This window comes from Pholcus phalangioides, unplaced genomic scaffold (assembly GCF_987345545.1).
Source record: "Pholcus phalangioides strain wild (caught in Gottingen) unplaced genomic scaffold, Ppha-v1.0 ptg000007l_1, whole genome shotgun sequence".
Taxonomy (NCBI): domain Eukaryota; kingdom Metazoa; phylum Arthropoda; class Arachnida; order Araneae; family Pholcidae; genus Pholcus; species Pholcus phalangioides.
In genome coordinates, this window is record NW_028301600.1 from 57,998,811 (window position 1) to 58,022,469 (window position 23,659).

The 23,659-nt window shown below is 34.3% G+C and overlaps 1 protein-coding gene across 1 annotated transcript in view; it reads left to right on the forward strand.

The window, feature by feature from the left end:
* The window catches only part of LOC149085544 (protein O-mannosyl-transferase TMTC2-like), a 288,116-nt gene that overhangs the window by 52,859 nt on the left and 211,598 nt on the right, over window positions 1-23,659 (forward strand). Inside the window, exons 3-4 of the mRNA XM_089233613.1 lie at window positions 10,116-10,236; window positions 21,512-21,837. Of these exons, the coding sequence (XP_089089739.1) occupies window positions 21,647-21,837 (191 nt within the window). The 5' untranslated portion in view covers window positions 10,116-10,236; window positions 21,512-21,646. The remainder of the gene's footprint in view (window positions 1-10,115; window positions 10,237-21,511; window positions 21,838-23,659) is intronic.

Sequence of the window (23,659 nt, forward strand, 5' to 3'; positions counted from 1 at the left end):
CAGAGGGTGAGGTTAAGTCATGCAAACAAGTAAAAGTGCACTCTCACTGATTTATATTCAAATCAACTAACGAATGATCGTTTCTAGATATTCAAATAAAAAAATTGATTACAAAAACATTTTTCCCCATATTTTATCCTGTTGAAATTTTTAATAATTTAAATTAAAATTCTCAGGATTTCTTTTAATATCAAAAACTGAGTCTATTTTAAAATGATGAAATATTTAAAAACTATTAACGAGGCATGAAATCTTTCATGCCTACAATCATACTAAATAAAATGACATTTATGACTATCGTGAATTTCATTTCTTTTCAATTCGGTTGTCAGATATGTTAAAAAATACAAACTTTCGAATGTCGACTTCTGCCTGGTTTCTAACCATTAATCCAACTAATTTTGTCATATTTTAACCAGATTAAAGAAAGTGTTTATCTTTTTCTTTTTCGAGACTAATATAGTTTTAAGGTAATCTAGTGGCATATTCTAAAGTCTTTTTAATTGATAAGTTGTTTTAGAAGTTCAGCAGAATCACAGTTCATGTTGGGGAGAAGGAAACTTCATTTTATGCTGAAGTTCCAGATAAAGTAATCAGAAATTGAGAAAAACAAAACAAATAAATGAAATTATGCATTATTTTAACCTTTAGGTTTCTATCTGTGGTATGTTTATTTGAAAAATAGAGTAAAGAGTGAAGACTAAAGTGTGCCTTTCAATCGGTTAAAGAAATTTCATAATAAGTTTGTGCGATACAATATTTCTCTCACTTGAAGACAAATGTATCCTCGAATTTTTCTAAAGCTGAAATTATTAAATTTGATTCATTTTACGTACTTGTTAAATGCACTATGTATCTATGTCATGAATCGGTGAATATTAACATGTTTTTTATAACAATAATTTTACTTCATTTCGATGAGACGTCACTTACAGATGGTGAAATAAGAGATGAAGAGGCATACAATCAGTAAGTCAACATATTGGTGAAATGATGAGAAGCTATAAAAGATTGAATTATACGTATGTAATTATTTATTTAAAAAATATCAGCTCAAATTAAATAATTTTGTTTTCAAAGGAAATATAAAAAACAATTCCAATATACACGGTGTCCTGTAAGTGCCAGCACAACCATTATCTTATCAGCCGTCCGTCGTATAGATATGATTCCAATTTCAAAAATACTCAACAGCCATTCAAAAATTACCCTGTACCAGTTTTGAGAGTGAAAATACGGTGTGTAGCAAAATAAAAAAAATAAATTTATATACGGTCCCCCTGTGCTCTAACTTCCTATTAAAAAGCTGTTGCCCTGTCTGTCCTGATGTCAAGAAAAAAAAATTATGTGTGTTTCTAAGTACAATATTTTTTTTTTCGCAAAGTCATTCAAATTCGAAAAACGGGGGAAAAATTTGGGACAGAACAGCGTTAAATGCGGAAAAACCATTTAACCCGCATTTAACGTTGTTCTGTCCCAAATTTTCTTCGTTTTTCGAATACCCTTATACAGTAAACTAGTAGTAACGACTGGGAGCGAATGACGAAACATTTTATTTCAAGTACTTGTATCATGCAAAAAAAAACGAACAAAGGAATAATTTAAGGGAAAACAATAGTTATTTAAAACAGTAAATATCATTATTATAAATCTAAGAAGGCACAATTTTTTTCATTCATAGCGTGAGTATTTCCAAAATAGGAATATATGCATAAGCGGACATAAAAGTACGTACTATCGTGCGACAAAAGGAACAAAATTCATAAATTGTTAAAAACAAAAAAAAACATTCTCTATGCTTTCTGTGCTGTTTTACGATTACGTTCGAAGTTGTAAAATTGCGACTGAGGAAATCGTGAAAGAATATTAGTCACGACAAAATAGTGAGTTTCGAATTATCCTGAGATATTCATCTTTGAAGTTTTTTGCGACTAATTTAGTCGAAAGTATTTCTGTTTTTATTTCATTGATATCAGGAACTATAGAAGTCTGAAACAATCGTAAAATGTATAAACGCACGGAAGTATTTGGTAAAAGAATGGGATCTGCATTATTTGTTTTTCTATCGTTTCATATTATAGCTTACTATCTCGATTTTCCGAGTTCTTCATATTAAATTTTTGAAATCTTCAGACGTTTTATACACCAACCCTTCGAGAATTGTTGATATAAATTGAAACCTGTACATGAAAAAAAAAAAAAAGAAGAAATTTTTTTTTCTTTGTCAAAAATTTTCCACACGCAATAACATATTTTTATTCCTTTGGGTTTTGTATACCCTCTTGTTATGTGGAAGCTTTGTTTCACCTGCATCTATGGGATTCGTATCTCATTTCTTTCATCGTAAGTAAACTCTCGTCAATTCATTTATTTTCTGTTTCTTGCCAACTATTCGACTTTATGCCTCGGTATGAAGAAAACTAAAAAGAAAATAAATAAATAAATAAGGAGCAAGCAAGCATCCAACAAATACAATTGAAATAGAAAGATTAGAGAAATGGAACACGTTCTTTCTCATTCAGACATGGCCTCTTCGACAAAGGCTTTGCTAATGCTGTAGAAATCTAAAGTCCCGTCAGATTTCTAGGATTAAGAATCTGGGACGGACCTTAACAAGCAACATTCTATTTTACCTTTTTTTGAAGAAGACGAAGCAGCTACTTATGAAAGATTCTTAAAAAACTTCTATGAAAGTACTTCTGCAAAGTACACTTATTTGTTAAGTAAGGGCGGTGGAAGAACTTGAAGAAAAGCCATAAAAAACTGTTTTACATGGAAAAGTTGGTTTTTACATTCGCAGAAATTCTTACTTGAAGAAATGTTTTCAAGTCACTTTTTTTTGGCTTATTTTCGTTCTTACCAACGGATTCGACGTTTATAAGAAGTTCTTCGTAACAGATTCGCGATATGATTCTGTTAGATCCAGCGAAATGTCCATCTGCTATTTAAATCCACTTATTTTCGGACACTAGAGTCTCTATTGGTAATGTTTGCGTATATTAAGCTTATCCATTCTAAAAACTAATAATACTACACTGTATAAAAATGGATTGTTAAGATTTATTGTTTTGAGATCGATAGATGGATAGGCAATATCATTTTTTGAATACACGAGTTAGCATGGTTTAGGACAGTTATTTTTTTCCTACAAAAATGCGGAATTTTTATGGGAAATTTAAATATATACAAATGAGAAAAAAAGCAGTGCATTATAATACGTTCGAAATTGGTTAATAAGAGCAATACATAAATCTAGCATTTTCTCGTATTAACACGTATTATTTTATCGGTGACGGATGAAAAAAAAAGTAATTTCATGTTAAGCGAATTGGAAACGCGTGATAAAACATCGTAATAAAAAGATCTACGAATCCTGTATGAAATTGTGAATGTTTTTCAATCAGTGCATCCTGAAGGTGATTTGGGAACCCCTGAATCATAATACTGTGTTTTTCTTGTGTCGCCAGATGTTACAGCACAATAAAGGATAACACCTCGTTTTTCATAAAAGTGTGCCTTACTCAAAAAACTGATTTATTATCCACAATACGGGAGAAAAAAAATACTTCTTGTTATATGTAAATATGTATTGCTATTATTTTTTACCTGTTATAGAGTTAACACGCTCTTGGACCTTCTTAGTCATCGTCCAAAATTTGGAAAAAAAAAAAAAACATTTTTACACACAGTTCATGTACTACTACATGTATATACAAAAGAAATGAAAAAAATAATCATTCGTTTTTTTTTCTTTTGGTGTGTCAAGTTTTACAGACATTTCTAGAATTTTCTCGTATTAATCGAACTTCTTAATTGACTGCGCGTTAAAAGAGTGAAATTTTTAATGCGATTATAACGCAACCAAACACGGTTTTAGAAATGCTCGTAATAGTCCTTACTTATATTAATATATACTCGTATTAAATAAAGCAGGTAGACTGTAAGTTTAATAAGAATGTGGTCACGAGTGCCTGGATTTTTTTTTGTATCACCAAAGGAATAGGAAAATTAAAATAAAAAATCCATTGATAGAATATAGTTCTACATGTGTGGACTGATCACAAGGTTACATTGGCAGTGAAACAAAATGAAACATGAGCACAATTATCGCTCTTTAAACCCTCAAAGCTCTCGATAAAATCTTAAACAGAAGTTAATATTAGCCAGTGAAACATTCCATTCCATATATACGTATTTTGTTTTCGAATAACCGGTAAACTTTATTACGACTGATTGCCATGAAATTGGAATTCGACAACTTCTGATGCATTCATGCAAGCGTTTTCGACGTCTCATTCGTTTGAATAATTCTTTCGAAATAGCGAGTCGATTCGGTAAATTATTCACTTGCAGTATTCGAGTAGAATTGGTCGCATTAATCCAGCTAGCGTTGAGCATGAAACAACAACATCAACTGTGAACTTGGGAGAGCGTTATTAATTAATAGATGACATTTTGCACCTTGTTTGACGGTGACTTTATGTAAATGGGTTGAGAATGCTTCCACTTTATTAGCATGAATCTACATTATAATGCACTCTGTCGTGTCGCTGAAAACAGAGGGAACACAGTATTTTAGTTTCGAGAAGGTTAGTTCGAGGAGGTTAGTTTAACTGAATGCAGCTTGTTGTTAGGAGGTACATAAATTGTTGGATTCGCCCTCTTGGTCTCGTACACTTCTGTAGTCCTCATGCTCTGGAGAGTGAGTACATCCTCTTGCTGTGGGACCAACAGAGATGTATCTATCGTCTAAGGTACTCCATTAAGTTATGGTTCTACATTGCGAGGGGTTAAATTATAATCATGGTGTATTGCAATCTGCCACTGTAACATAACAACGCATTTCTATCTAGGGATAGCCCACTAGATGCTACTGTTTCGGGTGATCGCATAAAGAGTTGACAAAAATATCGTAAATAATGTACGTAGATAGGTTTAAACTCTTTGATGTGTGGATATGAAAGCGCTTAAATTAACTATTTCTTAAATAGTTTATACTATAAATACAAATGCAAGGCCGCAACAGGCAAAATGCCCAACGAGGTGGCTGAGGAAAAAGATCCCCATAACAAATATGGATGTCATATCCTTATAAAATACATCGGACCAGTTAAAATTCAATTATAAAAACTAAAAAAAATTTTATACGTGATAAAATATTATACAATGCCTATAATAAATATTTAAGGGGTTGTCTTATTCCATTAATGAAGAATAAGCTGATATGAGATGGAACTATTCGATATCATTTGACAGTCATACGGTGTATTAGGTACAGTAAAACCTCAATAAAACGATTCTCTGTGGATCAAGAAAAATATTGTTGCAGAGCAGTGATTTCCAACGTTGGGCCCATTCCACACAAGGGCACAATTTGATTTTTAAGCAGAGCAATTTAAAAATGGCTATTAAAGCTTGAAACTTTTCAGAGAACTCTCACCATTTTTATATCAGTTCAAATTTATACTTTTCAAACAGTTTCTTGATGGCTACTTTTATTTTTCTCTTTCAGTGTTTTCTTTATAAGGGGTTTGACTAAGGATTCCTAACGTTTTATGTTCCACGAATAATTTGTGTCAGTAAGATGAAGTCTACGGAACCCCTGTACCAATAAAGTGAAGAAAAATGAAGACCACGGATCCCTCTATAAAATAATAATCTATACATAGTACATGTAAAAAGAATGGGTTAATTGTTTTTCCTTCAATCTCACGGATCTTCTGAAAGCTGTCCAAGGACCCCTGGTTAAGAACTCTTGATTTGACAAAGTAAATGACCTTTTTGGCTCCCTCAACATCAATAGAAGATTATTATTTTTTGAATAACAAGAACTACAAGCAAAACGGGGGAAAAGGACAGAACTCGGGTGGCAAAATTTACAAAATTTAAAGTTTCAAAACCAAAAAGAATGTTTTTATACAACCAAAAAAAATTTTGTTATGGAACTATGAACTTTCACAAGGGGGGGGGGGTAGTACTCCCTCCTAACAGACGTTCTGATCATGGCCCTGATGTGGGGGGGGGGGACATCAGGATTTCACAGACTCTTTGGTGGGGCATGAACTAAGAAAGATTGGGAACCACTGATTTTCGTTATATCGGATTATAGTTATATCGAGAAGCAGCAGTTTAACGCCAGAGTATAAATATTTCCAAACAAGACTTAAAAAATATCGTTGTAGAGGAATTTATCGTTATATCGAATATTGCTGTAGCGAGGTTTTTCACTGTATTTAATTTATCAGATATTTGATACTGAGTGGAATGTATGTGGAAAACATATTTTCACATATAAAAAGGAACGGTAAAAAAATATTTGTAAAAACATTTCGCCAAATAAAATATATTTTTGAACGTATCATCATCTTCCATAAATCAAATGTAATGTCACTATAACCGATATTCAAATTAGTTTGAACACTTGTTTTGAATATCATCACAAAAATCAAGTTGCACATGAGGGAGATTTAATCTTCATTTTAAAATATTTTTAAATTATGAAGATTATTGAATAGTGATAAATTATTTTTTATAACTGAAGAAGATTGGTTTTCACACTATGAAGACCCAACTGCAACGTAAAAAATTTAATGATACAATACGTATATAGGTTTTGAGTGAAAATCTAAGAAATTTCTGCGTCTTCGATCGAATAGGCTTGATTCGTTTAGTGCGAAAAATATCGATTTTCTCCACTGGCTTGTAATTTTTTTTTTATTTTGCCTTTTTCCTTGCGGTTTTCTTGGGTGAAAATTCGCTAGCCTTCGTTGCACATCTCAACTGACCGCCAGCCTTGCGTGTGAGAAGCCGATTTGAAGCTCATTTGCGGTCAGTTCCTCTCAATAAAGGATTCCCAGAGGCGGTTTTTTACCCAAGAGGATCTGCTCTGGGGCCACTACCTCAGAATCGAACAAGAAAAAAGATACAAAGAAAAGGAAGCAAAATGAAATAAAAGAAAAGCATTCTGTAACCACACGCAGCTGATCGAGCATTTACAAATTATCTTCTTTGGAACTGTTACATTGCGTTGACATGTTTGTTGAAACCATTCGAATAACATTTGCAAGGCATGTACGTTGTAAAATTACTTTTAGAAAATTGTGCATCCTTCTTTTCACTTCTCATTTGTTCTTCTATTAAAATAATAAATCATTGGCAACAAGATAGTAAATGCATCACATATCAATGTAATGAATTTATATACATAGTACCAATCCGAAGATGATAGATATCACTCTCCGCTATTACTACGAAGGTTTCAACAGTTGCATGACGCGAAGATGAATCCAGGAAAGAAAATTGTGGGAAGAAAGTGTCCTTGTGGAAAATCGAACCTACGTCCTCTATCTTGCTGGGTGAAGCCCTTGACCACTAGCCTACAAAGACAACGAATCTTCTTTCCTTAGAGCTCGTGTGCACTGAACGGGGCCGCACGTGAACAACCAGATCTAACTCAGGCCAAAGCTCACATTAGCCTTACTGGCACTGCCACCAGATGACGACTTATCCGAAGATGATGCCACTCTCCACTATTCTTTTCTGGATTTATCTTCGCATCATCAGCTGTCGGAACCTTCATAGTAACAATGCCATAATCTACAACGAACATTTTCAAACCGCTGGCAATATGTATGTCTCTGCTAAAATTCGTGCATTTTTCACTGATGTTTTTTATTCATCCAGTCAGCTTCTTGATCTCATCGACTCATCTTGGTTGGAACGCACTTTTTTGAATGTTTAACATTCCGGGGATACCAATTCAGAATATGTGTGTTACATCTGTTGCTCATTCTTATAGCAGCGTATCCAGCCGATTTCCGTTGCGAACATTTTGTTCTCGCTGTGACACCAGGTTGTGTTAATTAATCCTTTAAGAGGCACAGCAGAAATCACTGAACCCCCCCCCCCCACCTTCAAAATGCTATATCTTTTTTTGATGAAGTGGGTTTGCTTTCGATTTTCAGCAGGTGCAAACTAAGGGGTATAAGAGAAAAATATTTCATCGAGAAATCGACTTTACGAAATATATGGGCTTGTCAATGCTAAAATAAGGGGCTTTTAAGGTGGCGAGATATCTTATCGATGTCACTTAAAGGGTTAAATACTCTCTACTTGTTAACCCTTTGAGATCCATGGGACACGTGTCCCCAGTATAAAATATTAATTAAACACATGAACGAAGGTGATTTTTCTAGTATTTTCTATCAAATATGTATATATATACACGGGGTGATTATAAAAAAACTATCCCGACATATGGGTCCCTAACTATCATACCATTCACAGAAACTAAATGAAATTTTGGCATAAGGTATTTTGAGGTATGCGCTCAAGAATGATATGGAAAACAACAGTGTCACTCTAACAGTTACGGTTACAGTGAGAAAATTTCGAAAATATCAAATGGCAACACCAAGTTTTTTGTATTGGAATGCAATCTCCATACTGAAAAACACTAAATAGCGTTGGAATGGCACCTGTAGTACGAAAATCCCCGGAGCCAGGCAAGGAAAAAGTAAAAAGGACTTTGCCATGCATCAGAGCATTAATGTTCGTTTCATTCGCCACACCGTTTCTTCGGCTGAGATCCCAGCCTGATTAGTCCTCCACAAGGTCATGTGGAAAATTTGTGAAACACAATAAAATGCTTTATTTTATGCTGCTTCTCTGTCCTTATTGGTTGTCCTCACTTTTAGCCTATCTACCGCCGGTGATTTTCATGCTACAGTTGCCGTTCGAACGCTATTTAGGGTTTTTCACAATAGAGATCACATTCCAATACCAAAAACTCGGTGTTGCCATTTGATATTTTCGAAATTTTCTCACTGTAACCGTAACTGTTAGAGTGACACTGTTGTTATGATATTCCATATCATTCTTGAGCGCATACATCAAAACACCTTATGCCAAAATTTCATTCAGTTTCTGTGAATGGTATGATAGTTAGGGGGCCCCATATGTCGGGATAGTTTTTTTATAATCACCCTGTATATATATATATATATATATATATATATATTTGTGTGTGTAGCGTACGTTTTTGATCGTTTCATTAATGTAAATCATATTAGCGTTACCTACCAAATGCAATTTATGATATTTTATGTTAAACAGATACCCACCTCATTTCAATGAGCTCCTTTCAATACCTAAAAACTTTACTCCAATAAATCCTTGTGGTCCTGAACGGGTTAACTGGAAGGAGATCCCCTCTTTGCTTTATTTTGAATACCTTAAGGAATCGACTATATAGGAATGGGTTCTTGAGGTCTAATTCGCATTTTCTGGTGGTGCAGCGCACCTATGCAATGATAGTGAACGGACGCGTATGGGATTCCACGAACCCGCGCTGAAAAGCGTGGAGCATTGCAGCCAAAAAAAAATTCTAAAGCGCAACATGAACTGTGTCATAAAGTTGAGGTCTTTAATCATCAGCATTCTAATTGCGCGTGGTTATGGCAGTGACCCACCTGACATGAAGACAGAAGGTGCAGAATATGCTGCCATATAATGATCACCTTGGATACGTATAATGGACGATGTGTTTCTTCAGAAAATCGTTTATAGGAGCTTAGTATAGGAGCTGAAACAGGTAGAGCAATATACTAAAGATGAAATTGTTCTTTAGTATATTGTTTCATTCACATATTTAATGGTTGAAATAAATCTTAAAAGTTCGATTGGAATAACCAAAAATATCATATAATAAAGTAGACGATGAGAAAAAATTCGAATTTATATATAGTGGAGCATTATAAATGAATTAATTACCCTTCATTTAAACAAGTAAAGGGTATGAGCTCAGGGCATGCGGCAAGTTTCAACGTACATATATTTCTGATATGCATTTACAAGCTCATTGTATGAAGATAAAATTACAAATTTGGATGCGGGACAGATTCAGTTGCACAAAGACGCTCCTTATCTTTTTTTTTTATCCTGAAGAGCGAAATAGTGTGGGTGTTGGAAAAATTTTCATACTCATTGTTGAAATTTGATACTACCATATTGTCTCTTTTTACCTCACTGAGTTTTATGTAAATTTTTCAATTTTCATCTAATTAAAATGATACTATTTTTTTACTTTTTTAATTGTTCAATATTTTTTATTTCAGACTATATAAAGTAATACCTTACGCTGTTTGAAGAAACAAAGCGAGTGGCAATTCGTCACTGAATTTTTTCGAAGTTTCTCTCTAATCGGAAACCACGGCGAACCGCTCACGTTTCAAGAAGGTAATATTACATATTCTTCATCTATTTTAAAATCGCATGCTCTTTGCTCTGAAATTCACTACCATAAATCATACTAAAACTGTCTAAAGAAAAGGATATACATCAAAAAATACGCAAAATAAAATGTAATTATTCGTTTTAAATTACAATCATCGTTCATGCTAATTTTTATTTTTCAAAATAAGATATCTATGAACTTAATTATAAGTTAGTATTAAATTCTGCCTATTTTAGTCCTATGAAATTCTGAAAAAAAATAGGTTTGACTATGCAATTGTAAACCTTTTCCTGCCTACGCATAAGATCATTCAATATAAGCAGGTTTATTTTTCACTGTGTTTTTGGATATCTGTAGTGTATGTTTTAATACATGTCTTAATATCATAGTTGCAAATGACTGTTCTTTATAATACCCTCGGTATAGGTGAATGCATTTTGGTATCAATGAGAAACCTCGGCTGCTCATTTGCTAAGATATTTCCAACTATCAATAAGATAAGTAACTGAGAGCTCTCTGGAGTGATTCGCAATCGTTAATACAGTTGTGTGTGTGTGTTCTCTAGTGATAATATATAAATTGTCTGTGTGTTGGGGAAATATTGATTATCTTAACATCTAAGACAAATTCAGTCGATATTTCAATTTGCCCTCGTGTACAGAAAATGACCGTCGTGCTAAAAGAAATGATTGAATTATGTTTCAATAACTAAGCATGAATCATAGTTTTACATAAACAATTCCATCGATTCTATTTGGAATTGCAAAAATTTCATGGTCATCTACTGTACATATTGATATTAATCAGACGCGAAATCTGCAGGTTAACCCTTTAAGCTGTTTTTAAAATTTTCCTGGTCCGCATTATAACCGCCACATTGGATATCACTAAACCTTCTAGAAATAGCCACCTATTTTCAAGAATTTTTTTCGATATACTGATATACCCCCCTCCCTAATACAAATTAATAATATAAAAGGGAAGATAAAACAAGGGAGAGATTTCTTCTGGTATGTATGCTGTATGCAATAATACTATACTACCTCGAAGGGAAAAGAAAAAAATCGTCTCTCTCCCCTTCTGTTATCAGACTTCGAACAAAAGCTGACTCCACCCACTGGACAAGGGGGTAAGGAAATCATGCTATCAGGAAAATAGAACTTTATATGTAATGCGGGGCTCGGGGTTGCCGTTTTGAGAGTGTATTAAGAACGCGAGATGTTTCGAGATTACTGTTTCGAGAGGGTTTTAAGAACCTGAGACATCTCGGGATTGCCGCTCTAAGGGTTGAAGCTTATTTCGATCCGATACAAATAATCATGACCAGTTATTCCCATTGCATACAATAAGCAACCCCAATGGTTCTCAAGCGTTTGAGGTCCTGGAATGCTTTTCAGAGGAAGAGCTCACCACCGAGCGTAAATTTTCGCCCAGAACTTTTCACTTTTGCTGCACTGAAGTGCCAAGAATTTATCCACCGTATTTGAATGTCGTAGCACTCCAATCATCTACTCTTGTGGTATTGCTCTCTCCCGACGGCCAGACTACTAGATGTCCAATGGTGTGGTTGTCGTGAAACCAGTCTTCCCAACTAGCAGAATGGGAAAACCTCGTGGTACGAGACTGCTCGCTGGACCCTTTGTCGCTACCGAATGACAGGTGGCTAGCGTATGGGTCATTCAAAATCTGAAAACTTTGAAGAACTAAGCTCTCCACGTTTGATAGTGCCATGAATGTATCGAGAATACATCGATGTTTGAAAAATACCAAGTATAATCGGTAAACATGCAAGATGTGTGCGTCGATTGTGGCCATCAATGACTCAGCCGTATGATATATCGCTATCGAGGTTGAGATCAGCTAAGATTACAACCCAGTTGACACCGACCATGCAACACTTATGAGGCCATAAATAATGTATGTCAGTTCTGAGCTGTATTAGTTCCACTGTAAGTAATTTTCGTCACTAGAAATAATGAATGTAAATCATCTGTTGTTGGAACGAATGTCAAATAAAGATAAAAAATGCAATTTAATACGCAGCACATTTACCCTGTCTGTAGCCGCACAAAATCACCTCATGGGGCAGATGGTTGGCTATCACTGGCGTAGACCAATAGCGAAGGATTCTGTGGAATCCGTACAGGTGGAAACCTCAATGTGTTTTTTCTCCGTGTTATCAACACTGTATTTTTGTGGTTTTATTTTCTCTCATCTCTGTATTTTTGTATTGCGTATTTTACTTACTTTATTGTGCGTGCGTTTTTGATGGACAACCATCCGTGTTTGGACATTATATTTTTCGTAACAAAAATTAACTTAGGCACCACAAGACTCCGAAATCGGATGCTTCAAACGTTCGCACCGTATCGGATATTCCAATAAATACAGTAATTGGACTTGTATTTGACGGTTTCAAGTGGGTCTCAATTTTGAACAATTTTTTTCATACTTTCGGCTTACTAGGATAAGAGAATCCTTTACCAGTTTAAAATGTTGATTGCGAATATACTCGAATATACCACTACATTCCAATACACGACATCATGATTTAGTGTATTTTCTATTGGTAACATCCGGGATCTTGTGTAATTGTATCAACCACTCTCATCGCATTTCGGCACTTATAACTGCTGCCAGTCATCTTCATCCATTTATGTCTTTCTCTCATCCTGATCAACATTCACACCAGTGCTGTCGTCGAGTGCTGACAGCACTGTCTAGTTTATTATATGAGGGGTGGTCACAATCCATGGCACGCCATGGCCAATAGTGGCAAGTGAACGCTTTTAAAAAAATTAAAGAAAAATTCTATATTCCATTTTTCAATCAAAGAAATTCTCTCCAACTTTTAAACAATCCTTTTCTTTTGAATGATGGTCTTGTAAACTGTCAAACCTATATTTAGTATATCACATGCTCTTCAAATACTAAGTATGCGATGACTCTGTCTTTCTATTTAATGCATTACTGTTCGGTTACTTTTCGGCATAGTTGCTGGATGTCCAATGTGTACGACATTCGGGATCGTCCACATAGGGGACATGCATTGTATAATTTTTTCAGATACGAGCATTAATTTTTTGGAATTTTCAAGGTGTTTTTGCATTTTTGGTACTAATAATACATCAAAACATAAATGTCTAAGCAAATCTTTACTCTTTTTCAAATTTTCATATTTCCTGCTTTTTTGTGAATAAATTATTCACTTCGCTGAAATTTTTCAACTTTTGTGATGCATAGTATATTCATCTTCACATGCAATTTTTTGAGATTTTTATTGCTGAATTTGATGTAATAAGTAACAGTTTTCCCGGAGGCACTTTTTCCTGAAAGTCACCTTTAAAACACCCTGAAAGTTCAACTTCAAGTGCTGCACTCTGATGAAAACCCCCAAAGTTCATATTCACCATGTTTCTAGCTCAAAACTTACACAATTCTTCAAGTCAGGATTTAACTCCCTGAGGTTAAAATAAAAATTTCTGCAGTGAAAAAAGCAACCTGAGCAGCCAACCAAAATTAGCATTTGTGCATGCAGGGTCTGAAAGGGATTATCACATTAAGGAGGGATAATCACATTGTATATATCCGCGAACTCTTGGAAGGGGGCCAAGTTATCTTACAACGTTTATTTTTGAGGGGGAGGGGGGAGCAAGTTCCTTGATTCCTCAAGTTTTGGTGTCTATACCCAACATGGTATACTATAACCGATATCCTTATACGTACAAGCACAATATGCATTGCGATAATTGAATTTATGACTCAAAAATAAAAAGAAAGAACTCAAAAGAGTGACAAACTGTACATTTTTGTGAAAATAAGAGGACAGCCGAAAAATATTTTGCAGCAACGTAGGGAATGCTCATGTCCCGTAAAAACGGAAACGTATGGCCTGCGTGTTAAAATTCGTAGAGTGGCACACGAATCGTTAATAATCTTGATAATGGCACGGCTTGGAAAAACTTTGGCCATCTTTTGCAGAACATAGTTTGGGAACTGCATAGTTTTTGGTCCATTCACTTTGAATGGATAGGGAAATAATGAAATTCCAGAAACTTTTTTTCCCCGCATGCTTGAACTGACATAGAACAATTATGTTCTTTCATTTATTACACTGATAATCATTTTCTTTTGTATGTGAACATTTCAGTGTAGCACAAATCACTTTACTCTTTCTAAAAAGAAATAAAAAATACCGTAATAGTCATCATTCTCAGGTGAAGCATAAAGTTTAGTAGGTTCGAGTGATGTTAAAATACAATCATCCATTGCCCTGACCATTATTTAAAAAAGGGTGCCAATGTGAAGCGGCGTGTTTGGCTCTTTTTTTGCTATTCCCGGTCACGCAAATCGAAATACGCGGCAATGATCACTGAAGCATATCCTTTCGAAACAATAGACAATTTGCATGTTGGGATATTTCGGTGAAAACTGAAGCACACACACACACATATTAGATGATAAACTGAAAGAGACGGAAGCACGTCTGCCAGTTTTAAACCATCAGTTGGGAACTCGAACAGTATTCGAGTCACGTAAAACTAAAGGAATCAACTTTCCTATATTTAGGAAGAAAGATTCAAAAGTGTTGCTGCCGAATGGTCGGCTGTGAAAACGGCATTTATGCGAAAGAGAAGAAGAACATAGTTCTAGCCATTTTTCTCTTGTTTCTCCTTACGCTGGCAAAAATTCACAATACCTTTCACAAAAGACAGGAACGCATTTGCAACCACGATGACAATATAAAGGAATATAGTTCCCATTTCTTTGTAACGTTCACATTTTTTTTAATAACTCACTTGTGATATTAGTACTTTAATGCCCCGTGGCAGTCGAGTAGCTAGCATTTTAATCCTTTATTTGGTCGTGTTGATCTCATGTAACACATGAGTTTCTTATATTTTTCAAGTAAAGGTGTACATTTTAAGCTTGTTTCGACACGTTGATGATTTCAAACAACTCCGAAGCATTCGATTTTTATTAGTAAGCGGTTAGTGAAATTTTTATAATTACCAGCAGAATTGCTCAAAGGTACACGTCTCCTCTTTCTTGACAAGCCAAGCTAGAACGAGTTTTACCCTTGCATTGTAAAGGAGGGAAATACTATGTGTAGAGACATATTGCTGGGCATTCTTCAACAATGATAGAAAAGTAAGTTCGCAAACAATAAATGACATTTTTAAACTGTTGAAAACTATGTAAATCATCTAAATATAATGTGATCCTGAAGTGCTACATCCAATATTTTATTAAATATTGACAATACATATTGGGCATACAATACCTACCAGTTGGTGCGTGAGGTGAATTTATTAGATAAAATTAGGCACATTACGCGCGCGCACTCACACTGTTGGGTACACACACTCACAATTCCGGCACAACCCGCTCGGTAATAAATTGCACATGGCGAAAGACCGGAGTTGTGCTCGGTTTGAAAGAAAGGCTCCCAACTTGAGGTGCAGATGCGAGGTAATCTCCCCGTTAAAATGACTCTCCACAGAGAGCAACAAACCTACAACGGAACAAATATTCAATCATTACACTTCACTCACGAACATAGATGGCAGCACTGGAGAAGCAAACACACACACACACAGTGTGTTTCAGATTCTGCCAAGATACTGGGCTGGAAGATATTTCTTTAATGGGATATGTGCGGTGGCAGAGTCCTGGTGTTCACTCATTCATTCGGTGTGTTAATCAATGCCTCCTAATAACCCGTGCGTAAGTATGGGTAACGGCTGCAAGAGAATATATGTGCAATGCCATAATCAGGAGTAAGAAAAAAAATCGCAGAAAAATTTGGGGGAAAATTCAAACTGGATGTACTGGATGGAATTGTTTTCAGAAGAAACTAATTTTTGACGCATTGCACCAAGCTGGGAACGCAACCTGATAAACAATGAATATGTGCTTGCTAGTTTATGAATAAGTCGCGGAAAACCCCCAGGGTAAGTTTAACGACTCAATCGTCCGTATTTCACTATATTACTTATGGCGGAGGAAACGCTGCGAGTTTTCTGGGTCATTTTAGTGACGCGGTTTATACGCCGGAGTGTCATCGCTGGTGCTGACCGTGACGCTGCAGGTGGCCATTATGTTGGGACACCTCTGGTCTATGTTATGTACAGTCGGACCACGATGCAACCTACTCTGATTTGAAGAATTCTTCGATTTAATGAAGTTTTTATAATATTCGAGTTGATCTCAACCACGACATAAAGTTTTTGTTAAATTTTCCGACTGAAAATCTCAGTTTATCTGATTCGTTATATCGAGACTTGACTGTACTATGTCAGTCCATTGTTATTCAAACGAAACGGATTGTTCGATTTTAGAACATCTTGTTAATTTTGTATTTGTAAATGGCATATCTGAAAAAAAAGTGATAGTGAAAGAAGTTAGTTTCAACTTTATGGCATACAGAGTAGAGCCTCCCATAGCGGACACTACCCGTTAGCGAACACCTCCTGTTAACGAACACTTTTAGAATCCGTAGAGGAGTGCTTCAAAATATTTCTTTAAATATTACTGGACTATCCCCATTAGTGAATATAAATTTCGGTCCCTTTGGTGTCCGGTATCGAAAGGTTCTACCGAGTTAAAATGACATTAACACAATTATTTTAATGTAGTTAGTTACGTTGGTTGTGCTATTCTAACTACGATAAAACCTTATTATTTTGTTATAAGAGTAGCATTTTTTTTCAAATTATGTTTGGTTTTTGGAACATGATATATTTTTCTATGTCGAATTTAATTTTCATTTTATATAAATTTTATATTTCTGTATGCGTAATTTTTTCTTTATATAGCAGCCTATTTTTCCCTATTTGATTTTAGTTGGAAATATTTTTCATTCGAGATCTCATTTTATTGTGTGTGTGAGTGTATTGAATATATATATATACAAGGTGCATATAGGTAACAGGGCGTACTGAATTTTACTGGTGAATCGTTGATCATAAAGGCATACTTTCAATTAGAAAAGTATCTAAATAATGTGTAGTACTCAGATATGTCATTCATGTTGACAGAGGTTGTACAATTATTAAAATAAAAATGTTAACTTTTTATACGAACACCCTGTGCTCAAGAGCCCAATCGCAAAGTTGTTCCCCTATCTTCCCTGATGCCCACAAAAAAAAAATTACACGTTTCTTAGTGCTATATTCACTGATATATTCGAATTAGCAAAAACGGTGGAAAGTTGGGAAAATAACAGCGTTAAATGTTAGTATATAAAATGGTTTATCCTTATTTAACGGTGTTCTTTCCCAGGTATTATCCTGTTTTTCGAACTCGAATATCTAAATAAATATTGCACTTGGAACGTAGAATTTTTTTGTTGGTATCAGGAGCGATGGGGCAACAACTTTGTGATTGCGTTCTTGAGCACAAGGTGTCCATATAAAAAATTAACATTTTTATTTCAACAACTATACAACGCCTGGTGATATGAATGACATATCTGAGTACAACACATTATTTGGATACTTTTCTAATTGGAAGTATGCCTCTCGGATCAACGGTTTGCCAGTAAAATATCTTACGCCCTGTTACTCCATGCACCCTGTATATATCAGCTCATTCATAAATAACAGCTGGAAAAACTCTTGTATTTTCAGTTATTTTCTCAATGCAGTTCCCATTTTAAATCACTTTATTATTAATAGTCCTAAATAATCCTACATTCATACACTTCGTTTATTTCGACAATGAAAATGTGCTTATGGATTTTACGTGGATGGCTACGTTAGCATTTATATTTCTGGTTTATAAGCGTACATATATTTTTTTTTTCGGACGTGAAAGTTTAGTTTATGTTTTATTAGTTATAAATCAATATTAATTAGTGCTCATTTATACTTTTTTACAAGACTTTACAAATAAGCATTTTCGGTGATAAAAATAATCAACGATTTATTCAATCGTCCAACATAAAACCATATTTAAATAAAGAGTATCTCGTGGAATCTCATCAATTAGAAAATATCACGAGTACTCACCTGCGAAAGCATTGAAGAAAAAAATTGTCCATTTCTAATTATAATTTTACAAATTTCATGAGTGTTTGATTATTGAATGTTTGTGAAAAAGAACTTCATAAAATATACTGCAATCTAATAATAAATTCATAAATTCACGATTTTATTCGATATGATCTGCATAATATTTTAATTTGGTTTTAATTAAGTACTCTATCTCTAAAGTATTAATTCAATTTAAAAACTCGGTGGTTTAATTTTCTGTTACAGTGAAAATGGGATATTAGATCTTCACAAGAGTATTTATTATTTAGTTTCAAATTAATGTACGCGCTCTTGGCCAACAAAAGCCCATAATTAACATCTAGAGAAAGTTTTATAGGAATATAAATTGTGATGAATAAAAAAATATATTAAGCTAATTACATATTCTTATTTCACCAAAACTAATATACGCACGTGTAATCTTCATCCAACGAAAGTCCCAAATTTAAAAACGCATTTGTTTGAAAATGTAATTATTTTTTATTACGTTTCGCTACTATTGTAGCGGAAACATCACAGTTATTTAAATTGATCAAATTGAAAAAAATTCTCATCTAAAAAAACTTCTGGAAAATAAAATTTTTAAATATTTTTGCTAATGTTTATTTTTTTTTTCAAAATTAAAACAACATAAAATCAGCAGAAAAGATGTTCGATTAAGAAAGTCTCTTTCAAAAGAAGTGACACAGATTTTTATATCATAGTTCCCAAAACCTTTTTGTTCATCTCCCCTGCTCAGATTATTTTTTTCATCACCCCCGTTCCTGAGCGATTCCTTAAGATCCTATATTGTATCCGTAAATATTATCGCCCTCCCATTTTTGGAAACACTGGTTTATAGTGACTTTAATTTTCAATTAATGATAGATATCAGCAAATCTGCATATACAAAATAAAATTAATGAATTTAATATTTGAGCCTAATAACATGACGTTAGATAAATCTATTAAATCTATTAATCAAACTATTTATACTCATTATTTCCCGTGAGATTAATATTTATATTATATTTAGATATTATTTTTTCACCATACGAACTCTTTAAATGCATATATTGTACATTATCAAAGATTGTGCATACCTCGGAATCATGGCCATCCTGGGCCAAGGCTTTGCAAAATTTTTATCCATTGTCATTTTGGCATTTTAATATCATTTTATCTCCAGAATTGCCTGGATCTCTAGTGGTGTCGGAATTGTGATGACAGTGTGTGTGATGATTTGACTGTTGTGACCTTTCTGCACTCTTTATGAGCAACTTTACTAATAGTACCCACCTCTGGTCCTATCGCTAAAGATAATTTGCTTTTACTTTTACTGTATTTCGGAAGAGGTAGTTTTGTCGGAAAAAATTATTGTGGAACTTAACTATATGCATATATATGCATTTAGTGTAAGTTACTTGCATTTATGTATTCAAATACTGCCATCTAGGGAACACATTTATCAACGAAGGCTTCAATGAATGTACATGTCATGCCACAGATGTATTTCACTGTGACGAAATTTTTTCGAAGTGATGCTGAAGGAGAGCGATGCTCTAATATTGGATCATTAGCACGAACCTCCAGTCATTTACATGATTTTCTTCAAATGTTTTCTTGTTTACGCAAATTTCGTTGTCCATGAGTATATTCAAATCATGCTGAGAGTAATTGCATTTGTGTTTCATCTAAAAGTGTGTGTACCACGCTGGTCATTATATAAGAACACAAATGAAAAGAAATTGACTACCTTTGCTCTATTGCAGCATTTCTCAAACTTACTGAACGTAAAGGTCACTATAAAATTTCTTAAATAATTATACGAGAGACTAATTCACAACATGAGCACCTAACTCTTTATTCAAATTCATGTGAATATCAATAATATTAATTGCATAAAATTGAATAATTTTATTTAGTGAGAGTTAAATTTTCAAGTCCGCCCGCAGACCACCTGTCCCATCTTTACGGACACTCCCAGTCCACGGACCATAGGTGAGAGAAAAACTGCTCGAAAATATTCATATTAAATATATAATACAGGGTATATTATAATTAAGGGCGATATTAGTTCCCGTGTACTCCGAGTAGTTTCTCTCGAAAAATGCGTATCCGAGAATACGGTCAAATTTTTAGGATATCTTAATGAAGCCATGGAGAGGATGAAATAAAAAAAAAATAATTCAGTTTTCGACTACCAGGTGAAAAAGTGACGCTTTTTTTATTGCATTTTAAATTTTCCATCTTCTATACAGCCTATAATATATACCAGGTTTCAATGGAATACATCAGAAATGGCGCTATATAGGTCTGAGTAGTTCCATTACACTGATACTACTTCGATCTATGTAGAACCCGTTCTTGAGGACATATTCCATTGAAACTTTGTATATATGCTATTTAGTCCATGGGAAAAAGGGAAATTCAATTAAAACGCGTCATTTTTTCACCTGGTGGTCGAAAATTGAACTAAGTTTTTATTTCATAAATCTCTCTCCCTTCGTCTCATTAAGATATCATAAAAAATTTGCTGCATTTGGATAACCAGATTTTGAGAAAAATTACTTACGGGAAATTTAATTCTAATCACCCTGTATATTGTGTATCATTAATGGCGTAACTGCAATTTCTAGAATCTTACATAATCACATCCATGGTACCGAATTAACATTTTTATCATATTGTCCATTTAATTCAAGCCCGTATATATATCTTATTTAATGAGTACTGAAGGGGAGTAATTTTTCTTACGATAAGGCGATGCGTTTATCTGAAAAATCTAAGGGTCGCATTACACGTTCATCTTTACTCTCAAAATTGTGTGACGGTGTGAAAACCACTTGCGATAAGAAACGAAAGCTGTATATGTGTCAGTGAAATCGAGCGAGTTACCTCATCGCATTAATGAGATTTTGGTTACCAAAGCTATATATATAAGAAGGTTTCTAATTTCTATGGCATAACGATAACGCGTGCAATAAAAAATTCAAAGTGACAAGAACAGGTTATAAAGTAATCACATTTGTTGAGAATTCGCCCCGTATTCCTTAAAAAAATGCATTTATTTCATATCTGAATGGTGCTTTTTTTATGTGTATGATGTTGGGAAATGCCCCGCCCGTACTTCTCATCAATCCCGGTTTGCGGGCGGTGCGAGTTGAGCTCCGCCTGAACCGGGTTTGAGCCAACCTCTTTTTTCTTTTGCATTGCATCCGCCGAAAAAACAGATGGTGCAGATCAACTTTTTCTCTTGCAGAGTGGTGACAGGAACAGGTGTACTGCTGCTGCTGCTGCTGCAGATCCGAGTTTGACTGTAATCTCGTGTTTCGGCCGCCAGAAAGGAAAAGTGCCAGCCGCTAGAAAACGGAGAAGAAACCGGCCGGAGAATTGGATGCCCCTCGGCAGGAGCCCACGGGTGCCGCGGCGTGGGGCTCCTCCAAGCCACGCTTTGTGCGGCCCCGTGCCCCGCGACCCACCGTGGTGGAGCAGCGGGATGGACTATGGGGCAGCTGCTGTGGTCGCTGGAGTGGCCTGGCTGTTGTACTGGTCGACGGTAGATGCTGAATTCGCTTACGATGACAGGTAAGTGTGTCAAAACTCATGTAATGAATGCATTCGCTCTCTGAGACGGAAATATTTTTTACCTTTATTTATTTATTTGAGGGGGTTAAAGTCAGAGTGAGGAGATCAGTCGATCAATCCTCATTTTGAGCAAAAAAGGTTTTAAATAGAATTGTTGTCATAAATTCCCATGTTGAAAATTTTATGATTTTTCACAATCTAGAGGTGAACTATCGAAGCTGAGACTTATTTGAGACGTATCTGAGACTTATTTTACTGAGTTTATTTTTTTTCGGCAGTTTAGAAAATTTGACGTACACCACTCTGACTTTTTAACCCCTTATTTATTTACATTCCAACAACAGAAACACATCTAATTACAGTTTGAGGAAATAAAAAACAAATACAAAAACGTTTATCGATAGTCGATATAGCAAACTTTCAATCTTTATAATTATAGTCATTCTTTTATTATATTCAAAGATATAATCTGTTATCGACTAAATAATTTGAATAAAACATTTCAGAGCCGATATTCACGTAAAATGAATTTTACTTAATAAAGTAAGAGCAAATATTTAATTTTACCAGAAAATAGTGCCACGATAAACAAATATAAATGTTTCTGTAAGAGTATAATCATTGAAAAATCTATCGAAAATTTCAGTTTCAATCATAGTAAAATAACTAAATGAGTTTTCGTTTTGATTATAAATATGGATTTTCATTCTTCGATGTTTTTTCATTGAACAAAATAATAACAGAGTTCTATGTTAGAAGAGAGATGCCCAGCTGTCAAAACAAAAATATTATCGTTATTGATATAAATTTTTGGAGTGCACATATATATATATGAAAATACTCGAAAGACAAAGGGATGAGTGGGGAGGGTGTCTAAATTTTCATGTGCTCGCTCTTTCTTAATGAATGAAGTTTCAACTGGTATGAAAAACCAATTTGTACGTAGCATATATCAAGGTTGAATAATATCTATGATCAACTATCCCACTCGGTCTTTATCATTTATTGCCAATGAAAGTAAATTTCGTTAAAAATCAACGCGTCTGAAAATTAAATATTGCATTTCAAGTTCTTTCATCAACAATGACAGGATCTGATAATTACTGCACAAATCATCATGCGTGTACAAGTTTACCCCGATGTAGTAAATATATATACACACCACACGTCTATTTCATTTTACGCATTTCTGTTTGTTTAGGGGATACACATAACTAGCAGTATTGATTGAACATTTAAAATATTCACTGGATTAGGTACTTTATACACGATTCTTTTAAAAATTAATACTCACAGTTAACTAGTTTTATTTCATTTTGCGTCAGTGAAACAAGTATCATCATGGTTTTGGTTCTGTAGAAGTAGAAATATGGAAACATGCTGAGACGTTACTAAAAATTATTGACGTTAAAATAGCTGTAATGTTTTACTCTAACACTACATAGTTGAAACAACTGAAAAATCATGATAATGTCGTATAATTTCAAGATTTTTTTCTACAGCACTATTTCTTTAGACATTTTTTAAAGTATGCATTTTGATTATTTTAAGTTATTTGCGAAAATTATATTTATTGTTTCAAATAACGTAGAGAAAGACTTAACGTAGAGAAAATTTTCATACATTTATTATCAGAGAATAAAGAGAACGAACTTTTACTTTTCACGTCGCCTGCTTGAGATAATGTAATGCCATGTGTGATTCAACGCGTGATATCCTTTTTTTATCCTACGAATATAAATTTTGCTTTGAATTGATTTCGATTCAACAAACAAGAAAGAAAGTTGCAGATAATTCCCAATGTAGGCTTGAATATCTTACT